The sequence below is a fragment of the Malus sylvestris genome, chromosome 9, assembly GCF_916048215.2.
Source record: "Malus sylvestris chromosome 9, drMalSylv7.2, whole genome shotgun sequence".
Lineage (NCBI taxonomy): Eukaryota > Viridiplantae > Streptophyta > Magnoliopsida > Rosales > Rosaceae > Malus > Malus sylvestris.
The window spans coordinates 4631070-4656868 of record NC_062268.1 but is presented as its reverse complement, the minus strand read 5'-3'; the positions used below and the strand labels follow the sequence as shown (position 1 = coordinate 4656868).

Sequence of the window (25799 nt, the reverse complement as noted above, 5' to 3'; positions counted from 1 at the left end):
CCTCGTTTTTATTTTTTTCTATTGTTTTTTTCAATTAAGTACAATAGAGAAGATTAGGTGAGATTAACTCTTCATCAATAATCGCATGCGAGGCACCTACCCTCTCCTGTAGGGGTGAGGACCATTACACCCAGAAACACCCAGCCTGCCCTTCCTCCACCATTTCTAAAATCATAGTTGTTACGTTGTTTTATAATGTGTGCCCCATTCAGGTTCACTATTGTTGAAAAGTTTAATTTTAATGGAAATGGTGTGTAATTTGGGGATTTTCTTTATGGGATTTCGGATTGTAGAATACTCTAGGTATTTTAACTGTTAAAATTTTTTGTTTACTAATACAGCAAAAAATTAAGATCGAATGATTAAAAGCTACAGAGTATATGGGCGGTATAGAATTTCTTTATGAACAACAGTGACTGTTCGATTAAAAGTGAAAGATACAATGCTTGCTTTTTAATTTGAAGATATGCAATTCTATCTTTCTTTAGGAAAAGACGTAAAGTCGTCACTTTCATTTCTTTTTATGAAGCCTACAACTCATCCAGCATAGTCACAACCTTTCATTCGCTTCTGTAAGTCACAACCTTGTACATCTCATTCAAGAAATCCTATCAGTTCATTCATAGCATTAGTGAGTCTTGCATACATAGAGATTTAAGTGAGCATGATTTCTATTAGGAGTAGCACAGTTCGGTTCAGTGCAGTTTTCAGTGAAACCAAAATCGAAATTGAAATTTTTCGCATTTCGGTTCGGTGTGATTTCGACGCCAAAGTCAAAATGAAACTAAACCGTTTGGTTCAGTTTGATGTAGTTTCAAATGGTTTTGGTTCGGTTTTTTAGAAAAGATGTACAATTTAAAATTTACACATATTTAGGAATAAGACGATCTAATTTTTTAAACGTGAAATAAAGTTTCAAACGTGCAGCAAACTTGTAGCAAACTGCAGTAAGATTATACGAAAAACAACTTTTTTTTCAAGATTATAAAACACCCCCCCCCCCCCCCCCCCAAAACGCAAAAAAACAAAACTTCAATGCGAGGGATATCAAAGTTCACAGAGGTTTTCAGAGAGAAAAGTGAAAGTGATTGTTGAGTCTTTCTGGGATTTCAAAGTTCACAGAGATTTTCAGAGAGAAAAGTGAAAGTGATTGTTGAGTCTCTCTCTCTCTCTTAATAAACTAATCAACTTTCTAGTTTTTGCGGGAAGCTGATGTATTGATATATAAGCATTTTGTATGCTAGGTTTTGGGTGTTAGATCAGATGAGGCCTCATATGTGTTTTGAGAGAGTGAGAGAGACTGATGACTGATAATTTGGTATTCTGTCGAATAGGAATGAAAGGGGATTAAATTCTAGTGTGGTTGAGTCCATACTAAATGTACCAATAAAAACATGACATATGTTTGAGATGTGGTTTCAGTTTCGGTGTAGTTTTCAACAACCAAAACCGAAATCAAACCGTTTCCCTACACTATGGTCGGTTTCAAAACCACAAAACCGAACCGTTCGATGTGGTCCAATTTATTTGGTTCGTGTTTCGGTTTCAATTCCAAATGCCCACCCATGTTTTTATATAATTTCTTGGGCGCACTAAAGGCTTATGATTTAAAGTTCTATGATACAAAGTTAGTGGCGCGTCTTAAGATTGTTAGAAATTTGTCACTTAGTAATACAGTCTAGTAATATTTCTTTTCACTTGTAAGTGAGAGGTCTTAGGTTTGATTCTCACTGAAAGTGAATTTGAACAACGTTATTGCTAGCCTATTTTGAGGCTTAGCATACTCCCCCATCCCTTAGGGTAGATAATATCGTTTTCTGTAAATAAAAAAAGAAAAGATTGTTAGAAATTTTATTTTTCTGAATTAGTATGATATACTACATTAATTGAAGAAATGAGTTTATATATATATGCATTCTCCTAGGGGGATGAGCACATTCCCCTTTGCAAATAACGTATTTTGATCGAACAAATTTTAGAATCGGAGCGGTTTAACTTCTTAATTTTTATTTGAAGATCACCTATACAAAAAATCAGTTTAATCGGAAATCATTTAGTCATTCAAATGTGTAGAATAACCTTGCGAATTACATATTTTGATCGTATAAATTTTATAATCAGAGCAATTTAACTTCTCAATCTTTATTTGAAGATCACCTATACAAAAAAAAATCATTTTAATCGAAAATTATTTAGTCATTTAAATGTATAGAATAAATTGGCAGCATAACAATCGATTAATATATTCATCATAAACTATCTTTTTACTTGATACGTTTGGATAATTAAACGATCTCCAATTCAAATTATTTTTTGTAGGACTAATCTTCAAATGAAGATTAATAAATCAAACGATTGATTGATTTTATTTGTCAAGATACGCTATTCACAAATGAGAGAATATGTGCATTCCCACATGGGTAAGTGTTATCCTTAAATATTTGTCACGACATTTCGAAACGAGTTATGTTTGGGTCAATATAACAATTTGATCAAGTGAACCAAACTATTCCTAGTTTTTCTTTTTTTTTTGTTGAATGATACTGTGCATGCTTGTTTCTTGGTTCTGTTTTCCTTTCTTATGCCTTGCTAATTTTTCTGCTGCTATGCCAATAATACATATTGGTTGTAACTAGGCTACTGTTCTTTTTTCCCTTCATTTTTTATTTTTCGGTTAGAAGTTCTTTTTTCCCTTTATATATAGCCGTTTATTTTATCATTTTCCCTTTATAAATAATTGTGATTTAACAATTTTATTCTAAGTTAAAATGTTTGAGTGAGAATGAGATAATCATATTTTACTGTGAGCATGCAATTCTTTATGGGGTGTGATATTCACACACCCCATTTTACTTTTCACACACCCTTCTAATTTTCGTCCGTCGAAACAGATGAATTGAAGAAAATCAACGGACAGAAATTAACAAAGGGTGTGTAAGAAGTAGAATGAGATGTGTGAATATCACTTCCCATAGGCCTTAGGGGACGTAAGATTTGCCAAGTATGGTCCCCGATTAAAGAAAGCTGAAAACGAGATATCAATCAAGCACTTGTATACAGTATCTAGGATGATGTCCCTCTCCACTACCAAGTAAGCATTAACCAAAAAAAAGGGGCAAAAGGAACACAAGATTCACAACAGCTCAAGCTTCAAACTTCCAGATCTCCAATTGCTAATGGCATACACAAACTCAGTGAAAGTAGTTGAAGCTTGCAGGGTGGCTCCTCATCCAACCTCGCCAGATTCAACCGCCTTGCCGACCTCCCTTCCTCTTACCTTCTTTGACATACGTTGGCTAAGGTTCCAACCGGTCCAGCGCCTTTATTTCTACCAAATTTCTACTTCCTTTGATACCAAACTTCTCTTCTCCAAACTCAAAACCTCACTCTCTATAACCCTGCAACACTTTCTACCTCTAGCAGGAAACCTCACTTGGCCGCAAGAATCCCCCAAACCCACCCTCAATTATGTTGAAGGCGATGCAGTTTCACTCACAGTAGCGGAGACTGATGCTGATTTCTACCGTCTTTCAAGCGACAATGACTTTCTTGAAGCCCAAGAATACCATCCTCTTGTTCCCCAACTGCCAGTTTCTCATGAAAAAGCCGCGATCATGGCATTGCAAGTCACCATCTTTCCAAATAAGGGCTTTTCCATTGGAACAACCATGCACCATGCAGTCCTCGACGGCAAGTCTTCAACCACGTTTGTAAAATCATGGGCTCACATATGCAAACATATCGGAGAAGGAGAGGGACAAGTACATCTGTCCTCATCTGTTTCGCTACCGGATGAGCTGAGACAGTTTTATGACAGAAGGGTTGTTACTGACCCAGCTGAGCTCGGAACTCTCTTTGTGAACCAGTATCTAAACTTGGGTGGTCCCAACAACAGAAGCTTAAAGATTTGGGAAACTAAAGTGCCGCCAGGCTCGATCCGAGGCACCTTCAAATTCACACGAAAAGATATCGAATCGCTGAGGCAACTGATGAGGACCAAAGCTGGAGAGAAGAAACAAGAAGATGTTCATGTGTCAACTTTCACTCTAGCATGTGCCTATACATGGGTTTGCATTGTCAAGGCGGAGGAAATAAAAGGTGAGACAACACGTATGGTCTTTATGGCCGACTGCAGGCCTCGCCTAGACCCTCCTCTACCCACAAATTACTTCGGGAACTGCACAGCGGGATGTGTACCAGTTGTAGAAACAAAAGGGCTTTTTGGAGAAGACGGGCTGGTTGTGGCGGTATATGCAATCCGTGAAGCTATAAGAAAGTTGGAGAAGGGGGTTTTGGATGGAGCGGAAAATTGGGTTTCGAGAGTGGTTACTGTGACTTCTGGGAGAATGATAAGCATTGCCGGTTCACATCGGTTTAGGGTTTATGATACTGACTTTGGATGGGGAAGACCAAAGAAGGTTGAGATTGTTTCCATTGATAGAAACAGAGCTATCTCATTTTCAGACCCCAAGAGTGATGCTGGGGTTGTTGACGTTGGATTGGTTTTGGAAAAACATCATATGGAGGTTTTTGCTTCTCTGTTTTATAAAGATCTTAAAAGAAATATTTGTTAAGAACTTGTAACTCAAATGATTAAGAATATTTATTTCTAGAGATCTCAGGTTTGTTCTCTATACCCAGTATTGCCGATATCCAAAACCAAATTAAAAAACGGCTTCATGACATTTGAAGCTTTACTGTTGAAACTCCTCATCTATATATGCTAGTAACAAAACTTTCATTTCAACTTTATGTTTTGGGGAATAATAATTAGGAGCTATTTGGTCAATATGAAACCAACATTGTAGCTTCTATCAAAATTTGAATCACAATTTTTTAGTTTGGTAGTATGAAGTTTTTTATTTTTTTATTGTCGCACGACCGCATAAGAGACAAATTTCTTTATGTCATAATATATAGGCATTTTAAAGTTACGCCAATCTTGTTAATACAAATTATTTTGTCAATAAAACAACAATCATATCAAATTATATCATATGAATTAATAATTACAACACCTAAGATTTTTTCATGAATTACAAGTTCACATCTAACTTTTAGTGAAATAGTTATTATCACAACAAACTTTCTATGGAATTTTATAATGCCAATAGTTTGCAGCCCAACTTTATAATTGAAACATATGATGTACTTTTATAGAATTCCTACTAAATTATTAATCTACTGACTACTTTTTTTTTTTATCATAACTGAAAAAAAAAATATATATATATATATATATATATGAAATATTGCCATAAATTATTAATCTTTCAAATATGTTATTCTTATCATCTATTTATACCAAAAAAGATAAGATCCACATGCCTTAGTGGATCTAATCTCTATTAATCTTCCGCTAACCTACTTTTGACCATCCTTCCATCGCCATTTGTACCCTACTGGCAGTATTCACGAAAAGCCGCTGTGATGGCCGTTTCAATCACCCTTTTTTGGCAACAAAGGCGGCTTTTTTCCATGGGAATATCCATGTATCATGCAGCTGTTGATGTCAAGACTCACTTCTTGTTTCTAAAATCACGGGAATGCAAACATGCATCATCAATCTGATGATATTTTGTTACCGACCAATTTCTAGATAAGATTTTTAGTACTGTAAAAAAGAGGGCTAAAATCACACAAAGTACTCACAAGAGAACAAGGTAATTATAATAAAAGTTGACACATGAACAAGGCTATTGATGAGGACTAAACTTGGAGAGAAGAACCAACAAGATGTTCATGTGTCAACTTTCACTGTAGCATGTGCCTATACATGGGTTTGCATTGTCAAGGCGGAGGGAACAAAAGGTGAGACAACGCGTATGTTCTTTAGCGTCGACTGTCGCCTCGCCTAGACCCTCCTCTACCCACAAATTACTTCGGGAACTGCATAGCGGGATGTGTACCAGTTGTAGAAACAAAAGGGCTTTTTGGAGAAGATGGGCTAGTTGTGGCGGCAAATGCAATCTGTGAAGCTATAAGAAAGTTGGAGAAGGGGGTTTTGGATGGAGCGGAAAATTGGGTTTCGAGAGTGGTTACTGTGACTTCTGGGAGAATGCTAAGCATTGCCTGTTCACATCGGTTTAGGGTTTATGATACTGACTTTGGATGGGGAAGACCAAAGAAGTTTGAGATCGTTTCCATTGCTAGAAACAGAGCTATCTCCTTTTCAGACCCCAAGAGTGATGCTGGGGTTGTTGATGTTGGATTGGTTTTGGAAAAACATCATATGGAGGTTTTTGCTTTTTTGTTTAATAAAGGTCTTAATAAGACAAATTTGTTAAGTACTTGTAGCTCAAATGATTAAAAGCATTTATCTCTAAAGATCGTTCATTCTCAATTCCCAATAACACTGTTATATATTGTGTGTAAAATTTTATAATATCACTAGTTAGCAGCCCAACTTTATAAATGAAACATATGACAATGTGTCCATTCTTTTTCTTGAATGGGTTACCACATTTATATTTTTTTTCATGAATGAGTGGCTAAATTATTGATCTACTGACTATTACAAAATAGGCAACATATAAATCAATAAAAAAAAATTGGGTACATGCATCGTGGTTGATGTTTTCATGAGATCAGGACTTATAAAAAATTGATTTCGTGTTTTAGAAAAATCTGGATTGGATGGAAACGATGAAAGCCCTTGAATGTTATTAGTAGTAGAAGATCATTCTCTAAAATTCTTTAGTTTCTTAACACATCAACGGAAGCGAGCCGATAACGTATTGTAATGGGAATTTAGTGAGAGAGATCGGCTAGAGAGAAGAGAAGGGCTTGGAGAATTCTACGTGTTATTGCTCATACTTTGTACCTTATACTAATTAGTGAGAGAGAATCTTTGCTGTCCAGAAAATACAATTACAACAGAAGGATCCTACACATAATATTTTTGTGTGCAGTGGCCTTTTTTGTAGTGACATTATTTGCATCTGTCATTGGACAATTGAATTGGAATTTGAAATCATATTAAGAACTTTATTTGATGATGATCATAATTCAGATAGGACTACTAACCCTACATATAAATATAATCGAGTTTCGGCAGTAGATTAATAATTTAGCCACCCATCCAAGAAAAAAAATATGGGCACTCATTCAAGAAAAAGAACTAATTTAGTCAGAATTCAATCAGAAGTACATCATATGTTTCATTTATAAAGTTGGGCTGCTAACTAGTGGCATTTTAAAATTCCATAGAAAGTTAGTTGTGATAATAACTATTTCACTGATAGTTAGATGTAATTTTTGAAAAATTCTTAGGTGTTGTACTTATTAATTTTTATGATATAATTTGATATGATTGTTATTTTATGAGCAGAATAATTTGTGTTAATGAGGCTAACGTAGTCAGTTTATGGTCAATAAATGAGAATTGGATTCCATTCGGAAATTATTAGATTTTTTTTATATTTAAAATTAAATATAAATAGTATATGATGAAAACTGACCGCACGATGTATGATGAACGATTAGGATGTGAGGATTTCTAAGATTCCCACAAAGTGAATCTGGAGAGGATCCTCTTCTCAATAAATGTAATCTCAATATTATTAAACATGCCTATATAATATAACATGAATAAATTTTATGCGATCGTGTGACAATAAAAAATAAAATAAAAATTTCACACTACCAAACTGAAAATTGTGACCCAAATTTTGAGAGAAGTTACAATGCTGGTTTCATGGTGACCAAATAACTCTATGAGGAGCTTCAAATGTTTTGAAGCCGTTTTTTTTTATTTGGTTTTGGATACCGGCAATACTTGATGTTAGCACGATGAAATTTAAATATTTTTTTACAACATAATGTTCGTGAATTTTTTTTGAACTCAATTAGATACCTCAAATATTTTCAATTTAGCTAATATTTTACAAGGATAATTTGCGAGTTGTAACTTAAAAAATAGATGGTTTAAATCGTTAAAATTCAATATGATGTTGGCCCACATTCATTCCCTTAAAAGCTGTATGTGTATATGTATGGTCATTACATTCCGCACTTAAGCTACTTTCCATCTCCAATATATGGTGCAAGTAAAACCCATCTCCAATGATGTTTGAAGCCTAACTGGGCTCATATACTATTTTTTGTGTCACAAATTTTGTAATTGTCCATTAGTAAGTTCAACCATGCATCAATATTGTTCTCGATTCCAAGTTATATAAGGCTCATTCAGCCTCAGATATAAAGTTTTATCATAAAATATCTCAGTATGACCTCAAGTGAATAAACCATTAACTTTAAACTTTAAATTATTGGTGTGCTTATCCGACATGGGACTCGCCCATCATCAACACGTTTACATGTGAAAGTTATGTGACGGGCACACATGTCCTTGCCTAGTTCATGAGCAAAAGAAGGAGATGACATAAAAAGACATAGTGTTATTCACACATCAATTTTTATCTCTCACACACTTTTGTTAACTTTTGGCTATTGATTTTCTTCAATTCATTTGATCTGATAATCGAAAATTAGGAAAAGTGTTTAAGAAATAAAAACGGTTGTGTGAACATCGCTACCCAATACAAAGGGGCCAAAATACTTGGTGGTTCTTACAGTGGACTGTCGTTATCGCTTGGACCCATATCTTATGACATTTCTTTATAGCAACTCCACCCATGGTGGTTGCTCGGGGGACAGGCTCCAGGAAAGGGCCCGAGGGCCGGTGGGAGGAGGTCCAGCGTTGGAGGGCTCGAGTGAGGGTGGGAGCCCGAGTTGCAGGCCCTTGGAAAATTGACAGGCCTGGTGCCCGAGGTCTGTGACGTCAGGCTGACGCAGGGCCTGGGTCCGACCTTTTTTTTTTCTTTTTTTTTTTGTCAGGCGCGTGTCCCTCACTCGCGAGTGGGGGCGCATCGCCCGACCAGATTTTAGGGCACGGACCTGCGCGAGGCAGAAAACCCAGTGACCATTGGGAAGCCACGTGGCTTCCCACGGTCCGTTCGATCCCAATGGCTCTTTAATACGAACCGTCCGATTTGCAACGGTAAAAAAAAAAGGCTGATTTTATATCAACCGTTCGATCTGAGATCAACGGTTGATATTAATCTGCTTTATAAATTTTTTTTTTTAAAAAAAAGAAAAAATAGTTTTAAAATTAAGAAAAGTTACCGTTGTGACACATGGCACAATCTGGAGTGTTGGAATTCAAATTTTTTAAAATCCAACGGCAAATTAATTATTTGAATAAACATTTAAAATAATTGTAAAAAAATTAGAAAAAATTGTAAAAAATCTGAAAAAAAAATTGTAAAAAATTGTTTTTACTTTTCTATAAATACCACTTCTTCTCCATCTACCTTACATCACAATTTCATATTTTCTCAACTACTTTCAATCAAATTCCTATCTTTCTCTCAAAGTTTCAATCCAATTTTTTTCCACAAAATGACTACTGATGCAGGTACGAATTGGTCGCTTCTTGAAGATGTTGCGTTGTGCACTGGCTAGGTTGAAGTTACTCATAATTCCCTTACGGGTAATGAGATGCAGTTTCGAGAAATGTGGAGTTTAATTCATACCAAATTTCTTGAGCAAATAGGTGGGAAAAGAACCAAAGAATCGATGTCCAGTCATTGGAAAATACTTTGCCATTCCTTTAGTACGTGGAGAGATGCCTTGACACAAACTAGTAGTAATGTTCGAAGTGGGGCAAATTATGCGAATGAGGTAAGAATATATTATAATTATTTGTTTGTATTATTATTTTGTTACCTAATTTGATTATAATTATTTGTTTGTATTATTTATTTGTGACTTAATTTCATTATTATTATTTGTTTGTATTATTTATTTGTTACCTAATAATTTCATTAGTATTATTTGTTTGTATTATTTATTTGTGACCTAATTTCATTAGTATTATTTGTTTATATTATTTATTTGTGACCTAATTTCATTATTATTATTTGTTTGTATTATTTTACCTAATAATTTCATTAGTATTATTTGTTTGTATTATTTATTTGTGACCTAATTTCATTATTATTATTTGTTTGTATTATTTATTTGTTACCTAATAATTTGATTATTATTATTTGTTTGTATTATTTATTTGTTACCTAATAATTTCATTATTATTATTTGTTTGTATTATTTATTTGTGACTTAATTTCATTATTATTATTTGTTTGTATTATTTATTTGTTACCTAATAATTTCATTATTATTATTTGTTTGTATTATTTATTTGTTACCTAATAATTTCATTATTATTCATTTGTAGCAACTTCAAGCACAAGCATGGTATGCTGCCAAAATCAAATCAAGAAACAAATCATTCAACCGGTGAGAATGTTGGAATATTGTTAAAGATTGTCCTAATTTCAAAGTTGTGCATGTTGGTCCAGAAGTATGCATGAACAACACCTCTCTACACAGCACCCCTCCACACTCTACACCCGATCATGGCTCCCATGTTGATGAAGAAGATGGAGAAGAAGTGCCTGAAACGCCCATTCCTGAACAAGCGTCGGGGTCGACTCGTTATCCAATTAGGCCTCAAGGTAAGAACGCTTCAAAGAGGAAAGGGAGTGCTTCCAAGAATGATTATGGAAAGTACATGCAAGAACTTGCTCGTCAAAGTGAATTGACGTTGGCGCGGGAATTGGCGAAATATGAGGCTGAAAAGGCTAGAGATGAGGTAAAAGCTGCAGCTATTCAACAAGCATTTCAAGTTGAACAGAGGGAAATAGAACTACTTAGGCAAGAAAGGGAGTTGCTTAGAGAAGACAGAATTGCACAACGAGATCGTGACATTATGAACACACGTTTAGAAGGGATGTCTCCAAATTCTAAATATTTTTGGCAGTCGGAGAAAGCGGATGTGGTGCAAAGGAGGCATGCAAGAGAAGCGAGATCAAGACAAAATGGTCCTAGCACAACAAGACAAGATGATCCTAGCACCACAGATTGGTTAAGTGATGATGAATAAGGTAATTTTTGTAATCGGAGCCCATAGTTTTCCAATCACTTTGGGTTGTAATTTATTATTTATGTTGTTTCCAATTTATTGAAGTTAGTACTTTATTTAAAGTAAAAGTATATTTATTTAATTTCGTAATATATTTATCCTAATAATAGAATCTTTATTCATCAAATTGTTCACGTATAATGAAATTATAAAACACACCAAATAAAACTAAAAAACTCACCAAATGGAATTACATAAACACACCAAATAAAATTACATAAACATACCAAATAATAAAAAAAACTCACTACAAAAAACACACCAAATAAAATTACATAAACATACCAAATAATTCACACCAAATAAAATTACATAAACATAGCAAATAATAAAAAACTCACTACAAAAAACACACCAAATAAAATTAAATAAACACACCAAATACGAACAAACATACTAAATAAACCTAAGTATCTTCAGCTTGTTTCAATGCCCACTGGTGCTCTATCAAGTCAATTTGCCGATCATTGTGCATAGATGACCTTTGAAGTGCAGCATATCATTGAATGACCCTTTCATTGTAACATCCATCCCTTTCTAATGGCTTGTGTTGCACGGGTTCTTCGGTGGCATCATGCGCACAATATATCCGTGTTTTTGAATTGTTCATCGTGTCTGGCTCTGGGTCATATTCATCAACTGCATCATAATCGAACTCATCTTCCACAATCATGTTGTGAAGAATGACGCACGTCATCATGATGGATCAAAGTGACTCTACATCGAACATTCTGGCAACACCCCTGACGATCGCCCAACGAGCTTGAAGGATACCAAAACAACGCTCTACATCCTTCCTGCACCCCTCTTGACATCTTACAAAGTGTTTTTCCTTTGCACTTCACAGACGTGGCACTGTTTTGACAAATGTTTCCCACCGTGGGTAAATGCCGTCAGCTAGGTAGTATGGCCTATCATACCTACGTCCATTGACGACGTACGTGACTTTTGGTGCCTTTTCTTGCAGGATGTAGTTGAACACTGGGGATTGGGCAAGGACGTTGAGATTATTTTGAGCCCCCGGAACCCCGAAAAAGGCATGTCATATCCATGTATCAAAAGATGTCACTGTCTCCAAAATGATAGATTTTGCTCATTTTCTATCCCCATATGCGTCTTGCCATGCACTTGGACAGTTTTTCCACGTCCAGTGCATACAATCGATGCTTCCTATCATCCCAGGAAACCCTCGCATCTCACCCTTCTTCAAAAGCCTTTGCAAGTCCATGTGAATAGGTTTTTGGAGGTACTCTGCGGTGTACAAAGATTCGACTGCTCCGTAAAACCTCATCAGGGCCTCAAGAATGGTTGATTTCCCCATCCTCGTTATCTCATCCACTTGGTCTGCAGATGCTCCATACGCAAGCATCCGCAACGCAGCAATGATTTTTTGCTCAGGCAGGAGACCCATAACACCACAAGCATCCTTCTTTTGCACAAAGTAAGAATCATGGTTGCAAACATCAGTCATGATTCTGTTGAACAAATGTCGTTCCATTCTAAAACGACGTCTGAAGTACGTATCAGGAAATGCATTGTTATGGACAAAGTAATCGTCCAACAACTCTTCACCCCGTCGTTGCCTGCTTCTATCAAGGTTTCTTGAATGGCTGGGCCTGCATATCTGAGAAACAGTCTGGATGACTCGACGGGAATGTGAGGCTTTGGCCATTCTTGTTTCGTCATCTCTCCTTGTACGCTCATCATCCTCTTCCATCTCATTTTCGGCTATCTGAAGGTTTAACATTCCTTCAGATTGGTTAAACAATTCTTCCTCTTGCTGATTGATTTCCCACATCATCCTTGATGAAGAATAAGACATTGTAAGGATGGATGGTGAAGAAGAAGCAGAAACTATGAATAATGAGATAGAGATGTTGAGAAAATTGGTGTGAGATTTATGAAGATGGATGGTGGATTATATGGACGATTCAGAATGGATTGGATTGTAGATAAGGCCACGTGCAATGCCGTCATTTGTTAAAAATCTGATCAAAATCTATCCTCAAAGATTCTGAAAAGATAATGACACGTGGCACGATCGTATTGGATAAAAATCTTATCGAAATCGATCTCCAATAATTATCTTTTCGGATAATGACACGTGGCGCAATTTTGAACGAGTTAAAATCTGATCGAAATCTATCGTCAATGATTCTCAAAAGATAACGACACATGGCACGATGACATTGGATAAAAATCTTATCGAAATCCATCGCTAAATAATTGTTTTTTTTTTATAAAATGACACGTGGCGCAACGAGAACAATTTAAAAAATCTTATCCGAAATTACAAATAATTTTATTTTTTATTATTTAAACAAACAAAAAAACCTAATATTTTATTGCCTATTGCCAGGGTGGAGATGCAAATGGCAATTACTGTTCATTAAGGGTAGTTACTATTCATTAAAGGCAGTTATTGTTCAATAGTGGATTGCCAGGGGGAGGGCTCTATGGGTGGAGTTGCTCTTAACGTGGACGTCACTGACGAGTTTCAGAAAGAAATGGACTGTATGGGAGAAGTTGGGTTGGTTGTGGGGCTGTAAATGCGATTGGTGAAGATATTGACGATTCAACCTCTAAGTAGATTAAGAAATAAATTAAGAGAAACTAGGAAACAATCACTTAGCCAAACATAGAGAATCTGCCATCAAACTGATTAGCCACGTTTTTTGCTCAAAATAGCCCCAAATCAAGCCTAAGATAGCTTATTTTAAAGCTTGCGACATTCAGAACATATCTCCAAAAGGACCTGAACCCAAATGCCTTTTTTTAAGAGTACAATGATATATCTTACACTAAGGGAAGAGAGAGTTCGGCTAATCCACACAATAGGCAATCTAATTTGGTATCGAATTCACCATCTACGATATTTGAACATAAGATCTCTCATTTATAAGTAAAGAAGAATACCACAAGATCATAGTACTAAGTAGCAAAAGATATCATCTTAGACTCCAAAAAACTCAAACAAGCCCAAAAACGTCATTTTGGCTGCACTGTGCCTTACTCCTTTATTTACAGGAAAACTAATAAAATGAGCTTTAAAACTTTAAGTTTTAACCAAAAAACACCTAATAACTTTATTTAATAATTATGACAAAATCCAACATTTAACAACCCAACAAATTAGCCCAACTACCATTTTTTTCTCTTTCCCTCCTTTCTTTTCCAATGACCCCACCCTCTTATCTTTCTTTCTCTCTCTCTTTCTCTCCATCCCCTCTCTCATCCTCCGTCCATCCATTTCTTCTCTCTCTCATCTCACATCTTTTACTTGGCCCACCTCTCTTTCCTCTCTTTTCTCTCCTCACGTTCATTCCTCTTTATAAATATATATATATATATATATATAATTTTTTTAACTAAAACTTATTTTATAGTTTTATTATTTTAGAACTTATTTTATCAATTTTTAAAATATTAAACTGAAATTATTATTAAGTATAATTGTTTGAAAAAGACACATCGATATAATAGTGAGATTTTTTTTTAAATTAAAATTTTATAAATTATTTTATAAAAAACAATGTGACCATTAATTCTATAAATAGTTTCACCGTATGGCACCAATTCTAAAAATAGTGGTAGCAATTCTAGAAATAGTGTCGTGGTTTGGGAATAATATCGTCATTTCTAGATTTAGTGGCACCAATTCTGGAAATAGTGTCATCGATTTTAAAAATAGTGTGACCATTTCTAAAATAGTGTGACCCTTTTCATAAATAATGATACTGAGTCTAGAAATAGTGCCACTGTTTCTAGAAAAATTAAAAGGCTTATTATACAAAATAGTCCCTAAGATTTACATTATTAATAAAAATGGTCCCTGAGATTGAAAATCAATAGAAATGGTCCATGAGATTGTCCACCATCCATGATTTTAGTTCTTCTGTTAAAAACTCTTTAGGCAATTTTCAAAGATTTGTAACGCAATCGTTTCTTGACCAAATTCAACTCATAATATATCGAAATGAAGATAGGAAAGTGTAAAATAATATTATACCTATTTAGAAGCCCAATGGTTGCCGAAGATGGTTGGAAAATAGCCTGAAAGGTGACTGGTCCGTGGGAAAACTAGAAAACTTGTCGGAAACTGGGTAAACTTTAAACGTTCATAACTTCTACAATACTCAACAAAATCGAGTGATTCAAAAACAAAAATCATACTTCTTGACGAGATGAAGATAATGGTACCTTTTTCGAGGGCTAACTCTCCGTGATTTTATCGTACAACGGCTCGAAAGTGGCTAACTTGAAAGTGGCTAACCATTTTTGAGTTAGCCAATTTCGAGCAGTTTTCCGGCCAAACCACGGAGAGTTAGTAGTCAAGAAAAATGCCATTCTCTTCGTCTCGTCGAGAAGTATGATTTTTATTTTTGAATCACTCGATTTCGTTGAGTATTGAAGAATTTATGAACATTTAACATTTACCCAGTTTCCGGCGAGTTTTCCAGTTTTCCCGCGGACCAGTCACTAATCAGGCTATTTTCCGGCCATCTTCGGCAATCATTAGGCTTCCAAATAGGTATAATCGTGTTCTACACTTTCTTATCTTCATTTTGATATATTATGGGTCAAATTTGGTTAAGAATCGATTGAGTTAGTTTTTAATGGAATGACCAAAATTATGGATGGTAGACAATCTCAGTGAACATTTCTATTAATTTTCAATCTCAGGGACCATTTCTATTGATCATGCAAATCTCAAGGACTATTTTGTATAATAAGCCAAATTAAGAAAACCTAAAAGAAGCTGACTGACTTCTATTTGGCTATCTACTGCCTTCTCATAGGTTAGGGTTATTATGCATTTTACAGTGAAATGGATCACAAATTCGCAATATATAAAATGACAAACAAATTCCTAAAAGAAACACAAGTGACACTTTTCTCAGCCTTGTTTCCAAAAAGAGAGGCAAAATAATTCCAAGAAGCCATGTCCATGCACGTAGTAAAGTAAAGCATATTGCATGATTGGCTTTGTACACTTAAATCTTAGTTTCACTACACAACAATACAGACTAAAGTGTAAGCTTGTGAGGGAAAATGTATGCATTTGTCACGTCGAAGGGGGTTAAGATTGTCCAAGGGGCACTATAAGATAAGTAATGCTTGCGTAACTTACCTGATGTTTTATATTAAGTATTTGAGTAAATTGTAGTTATGGTCCCTTAATTTTAATTTAATTGGAGCAATGGTCCCTCAACTAAGAATCCATTACCATTGGTCCCTCAACTTATCAAAACGTGCAGCTATGATCCCTCAACTGAAAATCCATTACCATTAGTCCCTCAATTTTAATTCAACTGGAGAAATGATCTCTTAACTTTAACCCAATTGTAGCAATGGTCCTTCCAACACAACTCGTTTTGACAAAAATTTTGACGTATTTGACAAAAAGGACCATAATTACATACTTTGATGAGTTCACTACAAAAAAAATGGGCTAAGAACACAATTGATTTGTGCCATTCTCAGTCTCATTGAGCACAAATACATAATTGTGCTTTATAAGGTCCATTGAACACCCAAATATCTCAATTGTGCCCTCTAACAAAAAAGCACATTAGTTTGTGTCGTGTATTTGTGCCTACTAAAGTTTGAACACAAAATTTTGTTTCTAGCTTGCATGTGTCCTTATAGATATTATTTTTTTAATTTACAAACGCACAATAAAAGGGTTTTGTGCCCTCTAATATAATATATTTAAATAAATATTATTTTTTTTATCCTTCAAATTTACTTTTAGCCTCTCTCTCTTTCCACTCTCTCTCAAACTCTCATTGTCCTTAGCCACCTTCCTTTCCCCCGCCCGTATCCTCTTTCTCCCCCTTCTTCTGCACGCAACAGCACCGCCGTCCCCCGATCACCAACGACCGCCAAATTATACCTCCAGAATCCTTTTTCCGTCCTCTTTCCAACCCCCAAGTTAATTTCTACAAATTCATAGCCGGATTTCCTCAATTTCAAATCTAAGAAACGGTGACCGCGGATTTTTTGGCCAGTTTTCGGCCAAGCCTGGCAGAATTGAACCTCGACCCTAGAGGTAAAGATGATCATCTCTTAGTGGGTTGTCCTCCAGTGTAAGTTCTTTTCTAAAATAAAAACTTTCAATTTTGGGATCCATTTTAGATTTTGAATTTTAATTCCCTTTTCTGTATGCATGTCAAAGTTTACTGGCTTGGAGACTGCTTCGGAATTTCAAAGTTTAGTCGCATGTAATATTCTTGTTTTAAATTGGTCATTTAATTTTTAATGTTTATAGCTTATTGTAGTTTGTTTCATCAACTTTTCTGGCATTTTTTTTTTAAGATTTCTGTTTTGGTTGCGTAGAAGATGAAGGAAAATAAATAAAATAGAATTCCATGTAGTCGCTTTTGTTTCCCCGGGGAAAGAAAGATTGGAAATATTCGAACAATATCAATCAAGCCAAAATGTTGAATTTAATTTAATTATTTAAATGCATTTCCATGTCGTATGATTACAGGATATTTCGTTGACTCAGGTGGTTTTCAACTTTTTCTTTCCCTTAATTTGAAATGGCAGTAAGATTAAGATACGATTACAGGATAATTACAGTGTTTTTCTTTTTGTTTTTTATTTTCCAGTTAATGAAAGATGCCAAAAAAACTCAGTTGGGTTCCTACAATGTAAGGTCCCACGGTGTCACTCCGATGGATTGAGTTTTGTGATCTATCTAAACTACCCATGATCAATCACATGAACAAATCATACAGGTAGTGCAGAAGTTGGTTATCTTCTTCCATTCATTCCTTCATCTACAAAAGATAAATGTGTGAGTTCACTTTACATAAATCTTCCACTCAGGTTTACATATTAAGGCAGTCTTATCAGATTTTAGGCAAAAGTGTTAGTCATCATGTGGTAGGTTTAGATAACTTATAGTACTATAATAAAACTCATCATTTAAGCAAGTGTAAAATTGTAATATCTGATTACTAAAAAAAGGGCATGATGCTAAAGGCCTTAGTTAATGAGAAATTTGTAAATGAAATTCATGAAGCGAGAAGAGAGATGTAGAATATCATTGTAATTAAAAAAAGTCATTGAAATGGTGGGAGACACATTCCATATGCCCCTTGAAAGATGCCTCATTTGCATTATCCTTTAAGCCATTTTTTCATAAGCTAATTAAAAAAAAACAGACAACCAATTGACAGGAAAAAACAACTATTACTCCAAAATCAAAGAAATGACACTTCTTTTGCTAAAAAATCAATTGGGTTCCCACATTGTAATGTCCCATGGGTTCAAGGAGGCAAAGGTTCATATGCATTATTGGCTAATTATGTTGGTTCTTGTCGGGATTGATCTCGATTTGTAATTGATAGAACCGTTTCACCACTTTCTGCTTTTGTAGATTAATTTTGTATTTTTGTTATCCATGAGTTACTTTTACATGTTTAAAATAGTTGTAGTTCTACATTTACGTGTAGTGTTTGTTGATTAAGTTTGATGAATTAGATCGATCGTTTTAATTTTTGGTACTATTCATGACTTTGGCAGTGGTCCAAATACCACACATATCATCCGGATTAGTTCGTTTGTGGAGCAAAGATTGGATGAGATGCAAAACTGGGGAATATAAGCAAGGTTAGATTTCAAAATACTTATTTATTAGACTCTGCTTTGCAAATCCTATAAGGTTTTTAGCAGTTGCTATCTTTCTTAGAAATTAATGTCATAACATTGAGATTTATCTCACTGCATTTGACCTAAGCTAAATGATTGTCCAAACTTGTATTGTTTTGTACATCTTGTTTGCTAGTAATGATGGTTTAGCTGCTCATTTAAGTTGCATGTTTTGTTCGTTGTTATTTAGTATAACAAAGTAGCAATGCATCATTGCTTGTGAGTTCTCAATGCCGATTGAAAGTTTTGGTCCTTGAACATCACTGGAAATAGGTCCTTAACAATTTATTTTCATTTTCCCTTTGGTTTGGATTTCAGGAAAATGATTGCATTATCCACCAAGTTGGAAAAAAGAGGTGAAATTAGTTTTGCCTGGCTACATGTAGAGATGCATGGATTGCTTAAGTTCTGTTGGATATATCAATTTTGCCTGGCTAAAGTACACATGTTTTTTTTTATGAGGAATACTTGTATACTTTCATTAATGATATTTCATTCTAACTGCTGAAGCCGTTGGTTTTCATTTTATGAAATTTTTAATCTTTTGTTTTGCTTAAATTTCAGTTTGTAGCCTGCTTTGATTTTTCAAATTTTTTATTTTTTTTAAATACACCTTAATAGGCACAATTTCAAAAAAGTGCCCGTCAGGTGGTTGGTTGTTAGATTGTCTGACAGACTGTCAGAATGTAGGCACAAAAGGACATCTATTTGTGCTGAACTGTTTGAGCACTAAAAGCCATATTGTGCCCTTTGACAAATGGTGACGCCCATAGAGGGCACGGACAATATAATAGTAGCTGCACTGTTGCCATTGGTCTATGGGCACATATGTTGGTGCCCTTTGGCCTCAAAGGGCACAAATAATTTATTGTGTGCAGTGCCCTTTTTTTTTGTAGTGGTTGAGGGACCCTAATTATATAAATGGTTATTCCAACATAACTTATTTTGACAAAATTTTTACGAAATTGATGAAAATGACTATAGATACACATTTTGATAAGTTGAGGGACCAATGGTAATGGATGTTTTAGTTGAGGGATCATTGCTCCAATTTGATTAAAGTTGAGGAACAATTATTACAATTTACTCTAAGTATTTTATTAAAAAAATTATTGATAATAAAAAATTTATAAAAAAAGGAGGGAGGAATGAGTGACATGAGAGAGAAAAGAGAGAGATGATAGTGATGCAGAGATTTTGAAGTTGGATTGGAATACGAGGTGATACACCTTGTGTCATTATACAAATTGTGGGATATGTGTGTTTAAAAGTTAATAACTTAAAAAATACAATTTTCTACAATTTATATAAAAACATATGGTGTACCATCCGTATTCCGATCACAATGAGATATTTCTCGACAGTGATGAGTGAAAGATGCGAGAAATGATGGTGATATGTGAAAGAGGAGAGAGATGATGATGATGGGTGAAGAGAGAGACGGTCCATTTAGGTCAGGGAGGGTGGGAGAGAGAGAAAAGAGGTGGGGAGGGGAATTTACGGGTAAGTTTTTAAAATTTTTTTTTTGTTGTTGTTATATTAAACTTTTGTCATTTTTAATAAAATTCAAGCTTTTTTTTTTCATTAGATAAAGTTATTAGTTTGTTTTTTTGTTAAAAAAAAAAAAGTTTGTGGAAGCCCTTTTCATTAAAGCTTATTTATTTTATTTCTAAAAATCAACTGCTTGGTAGATGTAGATAAATTTGAAACTTTAACACGAACAAGTTGAAAGACTCACGAACATCCTCTAATTGAATCACTCCAGAACTCTTTCGTTTGATCACTTTTTGCTCAAAAGGAAATCGAATATCCTGCAGTAAGAATATATAATAAATATCAAAATTTTACTAAAATAAATATAAAAAACTACTAAGAATATGATCAAATACATAATATAAAATCGACTGATCAATCAGCTCAAACCGTCTTACGACATAACCCTAATCCAACACTCGATCCGTCTCCAACTCGGAGTGGTTTACTTGAACCAGTTTCTAAACATGGACAGATGACAAAACAAACGAAGCTTGATGAGTTTATGGTTGCAGCCCGCTATAAATCTCTAGCGATACCTAATTCATTTCGAGGCACTTCGAATTCACAAACGCGAAGATACAAGCTTTACGGAAATGGGTCATGACCAGAATGAAAGAGATCACCACGAAAAAAAAAAAAAAACAACAAGAACATGATCGATCGGTTCATATGTCAAAGTTTTCGCAAGTCTACGCGTACAAATGGGTTTGCTTGGTAAAAGCAGAACAAGAAGACGAAGAAAAAACAAGGGAAAGTACCTGTGTTGATTAGCGTAGACTGCCGGTCGCGCTTAGCCCCTCCTTTCCCTGCAAACTATTCATAATAAAATCGATAAATGTTATTACTCACCTTAATTACAATGAAAATATAATTATTGTACATATTATTACTCCTAACACACACATATATACGTTCAAATATATATATTACTACCATAAGCTCAATATATATATACACACACACATATATAGTTCACCTATATATATACACGTATAGAGTTTACCTGTATGAACTTATAGTAGTATTATATATATCGTTCACATACATACATACATACATACATACATACATACAAATATACACACACACACACACATGCACAGTACTACATATATGATCAACCATATTAAACTAATTAATATACCTATATTTAAATTTAGTGTAAATCTCAGTTTACTACCCTTAAGTTTCGTGGTTTATAACATGAAGTTTTTTTTCATCCTATATTCATACCTAAAGTGTTAATTTTGAGACAGTCTCATACATCCGTTAGTCTGACTGTTAAGTTTCCCGCTAACTGATGGCGTGATGCACATGTGGACAATGACTGGGTGCCAAATAACATATTTTTTTAAGTAAATTAATATTGAATCAAATAACATTCTTTTATTTTGTAGGTAATTTATTTTCCATGTATTATTACATATATTTGGCACATTTTATTATTTTAAGATATGTTGATGCATAAAATCAGGGAGGACTTTGGTACAACAGAAAGTGTTAAGTTTGTGACCTTCGCTAAATTGCTTCGGTCACTAGTGTGGATAAGTATGTAAATGGATAGAAACAAGAAAGCAAATACAAGATGTACGTGGTTCACCCAGATTTGCTACGTCCACGGAATAGATGAGTTCTCATTAATTGTGAAGGGTTTACACAAGTACATAGGTTCAAGCTCTCCTTTAGTGAGTACTAGTAAATGATTTAGTACAAATGACATTAGGAAATATTGCGAGAGAATGATCTCTATTTATATAAGAGAGTTTCTAGTTTCATTCTGATAGTGACATGTGTCGTGTTGTGATTGGCTTTTGATGTTGACACGTGTCGCGCTCTGATTGACTTCTGATATCAACACATGTCGCGCTGTGATTGGCTTCCTGGTTGAAGAGAAACTCTTTTGGGTCCTTGACGGTATAACGTTGACCAGTGCTCACGTTCGTCGAATCCTTCGTTAGAGGTGTCCCCGAATAGTCTTCCTCCGTAGCTTGCCTAGACGGGGTACCAGCAAGAGATACTCCGATGCTCAAGTCAGTTAATTGATTCTCTATTCTCTGGTTTCTCTCGGGTTCTCATTATGTACCTTGTACTTTGGCTCCTCTCCCTATTTATAGGATTACATGATTGAGGATCAAGTACCATGACTTGTCCTCCTTTCCCACTTCCTTCGTGGTCCTCCGTTGTATAACTGCATGCTTTGGGAACAAGTACCACAACCTGTCTTCCTCTCCCACTTCTCCTATGTAGTGGGGATAGTTATCTAGGCACGTTCCCCTTGCGTTTGTAGGGGGTAGTTATCTAGACGATTGGTATTGGCCCATGAGTTGAAACCGGATTTTATCCTCCTACAATATATAAGTTAAAGTTGGTCCCATATACGCTTTACCTCACAGTTTATCTCATCGATTGATTTCTTTGTCACAATTACATTGAGAGGAACAAACTTCAATTTCTTGGCTCTTTTTCCTTGGTGAGAATTAGAGTTTTTGAGTTGGGTTGATTTCTATCACTTCATGGTTGGAATGTTTCAGCTTTTTGATAGTCTAACAATGTTGCTTACTAATGGATTGTCATTTAACATTGTGTTGGTGTTTTTGTGTTTTTTTTTTTTTTTTTTTGGTTTTTTTTTTTCCAGGTCAAGAAGGGAAAATCTGTTTCGATAAGGTCCCATGTTGTGAAGCCAGGTATCTTGAATAATGTCAATAGTCTTGAAGCTTGATTCGGTTTACTTTTCTAAGGAACAAAAATGCATTCTTTAAATTGATGTCACTTTCCTTGTGGAAGTCTTCTGGATGTTTTTTATTTTTATTTTTATTTTTATTGTGCATATCTGTTGTGATGATTACAGCTGGAATTTTAACTTGTTCTATACTTTTGTTTGGTTTTATGTTGTTGGGTGTTTTTAGTTTAATTTATCTTCAGGATACTTGAAAGATCACATCATGTAGCTTTACTACTCCTCACTTTGAAGAATAGCTAGGTTATGAGACTCCGGCGTGACTTTAAGATTACTGCTAAATCCCCATTCTCAAACTCTTTAACTTATTATCCTCAAGATACATTCTTATGGTTATGTAAATTTGGTGACATCAAACTTTTAAAACTAGGGAAGCCTATGCTTGCTCTCTGAAATAAGAAGTTGTTTGATTCTTCTTTGTTCTCTGAAATAAGTTGTTTGATTGTGTACAGGAGCTGCTATTTGAAAAATAATCAGCCACTACCAAGTATATTTGGATTTTTGTTTTTGCTTGTTGTTGCTGCCAATATCAAGAGACCAATGCATATATCCTTTAATGCTATTTATTTATTTTTGTTGTTGTTGCTGCCAATATCAGGAGACAAATGATGCTTGAGTTCTTCATTTTTTTGTTTGTTGACTGACTGACCAATGCATATTTCTTTTAGTTGTCTCTTTTTGTTGACTTGGTGACACTACCAAAGACATTTGCATTAAAAAGGATATGTGTTGTATGCAACTTTATATAATCAATTTTAGAAGATGTATTTGAATGCATGATGATTTGGTGTTCAAATAATTTAGTATTCGAAACCGTAAACCGGCAAGAATCGAATCGGAACCGATGTAGACCAAGCCGTACGGTTCTATTAATAAATTTAAGCGGAACCGCACCGAATCGAACCGTTGATATTTTTCGGTTCCGATTTAAGGGTGGAACCGCGCCAAACTGCACCGTGTCCACCACTAGCCGATCTCCTTCACTAAATTCACATTACAACATGTTATCAGCACGCTTCCGTTGATGTGCTAAGGAACAAAAGGATTTTCGAGAAGGATATTATACTACCAACATACATGCCCTTATAATAATAGCAACAATGCAGCAACTAAAGTATTATGTGTGATGTTACTTAGTACTACCGTCTAATGATATTCATCTTTAATTGTAAGTGAGAGTTCTTAAGTTCAATTCTAGCATAAGGCGAATTTGAATCATATTATTACTAACCCATTATGAGATTTTACCCATTTTCTCATGCTCTTAATGTAAATAATATTGTTTTTTTTTTAAATAATAATAATATTATGTGTGCCTTCTAGTGATGTGCCCTTTAGTCAGAGGTCACGTGCACACTTACACTACACAGCTGGCATAAATCTAACCATTGAAAACGTTATAATCCTAGCCCTCGATTTCAACTAAGAATAAATACATCCAAAACTGAAACAAATGAAGAACAACTGAAGGATTAAGCTGGCATTGATCTGCAACCAAGCTTGTATCTCAACAAATAACTCAGTGAAATTCGTTGAAGTTTGCAGGGTAGCTACACAACCACTACCTGGCTCATCTCAAGGAGAGAAACTTACGTAGAACTCTATAAAAATGGTACATTTTCAGCAGTATTCAAAATCAATCACGCATCACCGCCTCACCAGTTGTCTCTTCCGCTAACCTACTTCGACCACCAATGCATAAGGTTTCCACCTTCCATCGCCTTTTCTTCTATGAAATATTGCCATGCTCTTCACCTGCAGGCACTTTAATTTTTTTTCATTCAACAATTATTCCAAAACTCAAAAGTCAAAACCTCGCTCTCTATAGCTATCACCCTCCAACATTTTCTACCTCATGTCGGAAACATCACTTGGCCCTAAAACTCTCCCAGCCCACCCTCAATCACGTCAAAGGCGACACCCTTTCGCTCTCAGTAGCGGAATCTGATGCCATTTTTTGCAGCCTCTCAAGCAATGACTTGAAAATCGAACCCAAAGAATACCATCCTTTTGTACCCGGCCAACTGGCGGTATTACGAAAAAGCCGCCGTGATGGCGTTTCAAATCACCATTTTTTTTCCAACAGCGGCGGCTTTTCCATTGGAATATCGATGCACCATGCAGCTCTTGACGTCAAGACTCGCTTCTTGTTTCTAAAATCATGGGCTCACATATACAAACATGTTCATCAATCTGGTGGTATTTTGTTACCGGATCAGCTCAAACCATCTTACGACAGAAGCCTAATCCGACACCAGATCGGTCTCCAACTCAAAGCAATCTACTTGAACGAGTTTCTAATAATGAACGGACGACAAAACAATCGAAGCTTGATGGTTGCAGCCCGCTATGTATAATCTCCAGCGATACCAAAGTCATTTCGAGGAGTACCGAAGTGGTTCGGAAAAATAGAACTGGAGAAATCACTTTTTCAGATGGCAAAAATGGTGGTGGCGCTGTTGGCGTTGCGTTGGTTATGGAAAAACATCATATGGACTACGGAGGCTTTTGCTTCTCTATTTGCTAAAGGTCTTGAAACCCTTTGAAGTTTGAAGCCTCATTTCATGTGTACAGGTGGACTGAAAAAGTGTATGCTTCTTTTTCATTAGTTAATCTTGTGATGATGTTTTTCTTTTATGTTTGTTTCGTTTCCCCACGAACAGGAGAAATTTTGACTGAAATACAAATGTTGCATCCACGTGTTTTAATAGAATTTGTAGAAAATTTTAATTTTTAAGTTATTAACTTTTTAGCATACATATCTTACAATTTGTATACTGACATAGCACCACGATATATTATCTTCTATTCTAAAGTTGTTTGCCCCTCGGTTTTGCTTTATTTACAATAAAGACATGGGATTTAGGGCTGGGTTGGAAG

The 25799-nt window shown here is 35.2% G+C and overlaps 1 protein-coding gene, 1 long non-coding RNA gene and 1 pseudogene across 3 annotated transcripts; all 3 read left to right on the top strand.

Moving 5' to 3' along the window:
• Positions 1–3087: 3087 nt before the first annotated feature.
• LOC126634300 (phenolic glucoside malonyltransferase 1-like) lies at positions 3088–4643 on the top strand. Its single transcript, XM_050304796.1, has one exon. The coding sequence runs from the start codon at positions 3177–3179 to the stop codon at positions 4572–4574; it is 1398 nt and encodes a 465-aa protein (XP_050160753.1). The 5' UTR covers positions 3088–3176; the 3' UTR covers positions 4575–4643.
• A 12106-nt stretch (positions 4644–16749) lies between these two features.
• On the top strand, positions 16750–19204 carry LOC126583240 (uncharacterized). Of its 2 annotated transcripts, none has more exons than XR_007609703.1 (4): positions 16750–17076; positions 17602–17730; positions 18521–18607; positions 18965–19204. It is a non-coding gene; the product is annotated as an uncharacterized LOC126583240 (long non-coding RNA). The 2 variants fall into 2 exon arrangements; XR_007609702.1 differs by having other exon boundaries at positions 17602–17789.
• Positions 19205–22731: 3527 nt separating this feature from the next.
• Positions 22732–25465, top strand: LOC126582556 (phenolic glucoside malonyltransferase 2-like; annotated as a pseudogene).
• Positions 25466–25799: the final 334 nt, after the last annotated feature.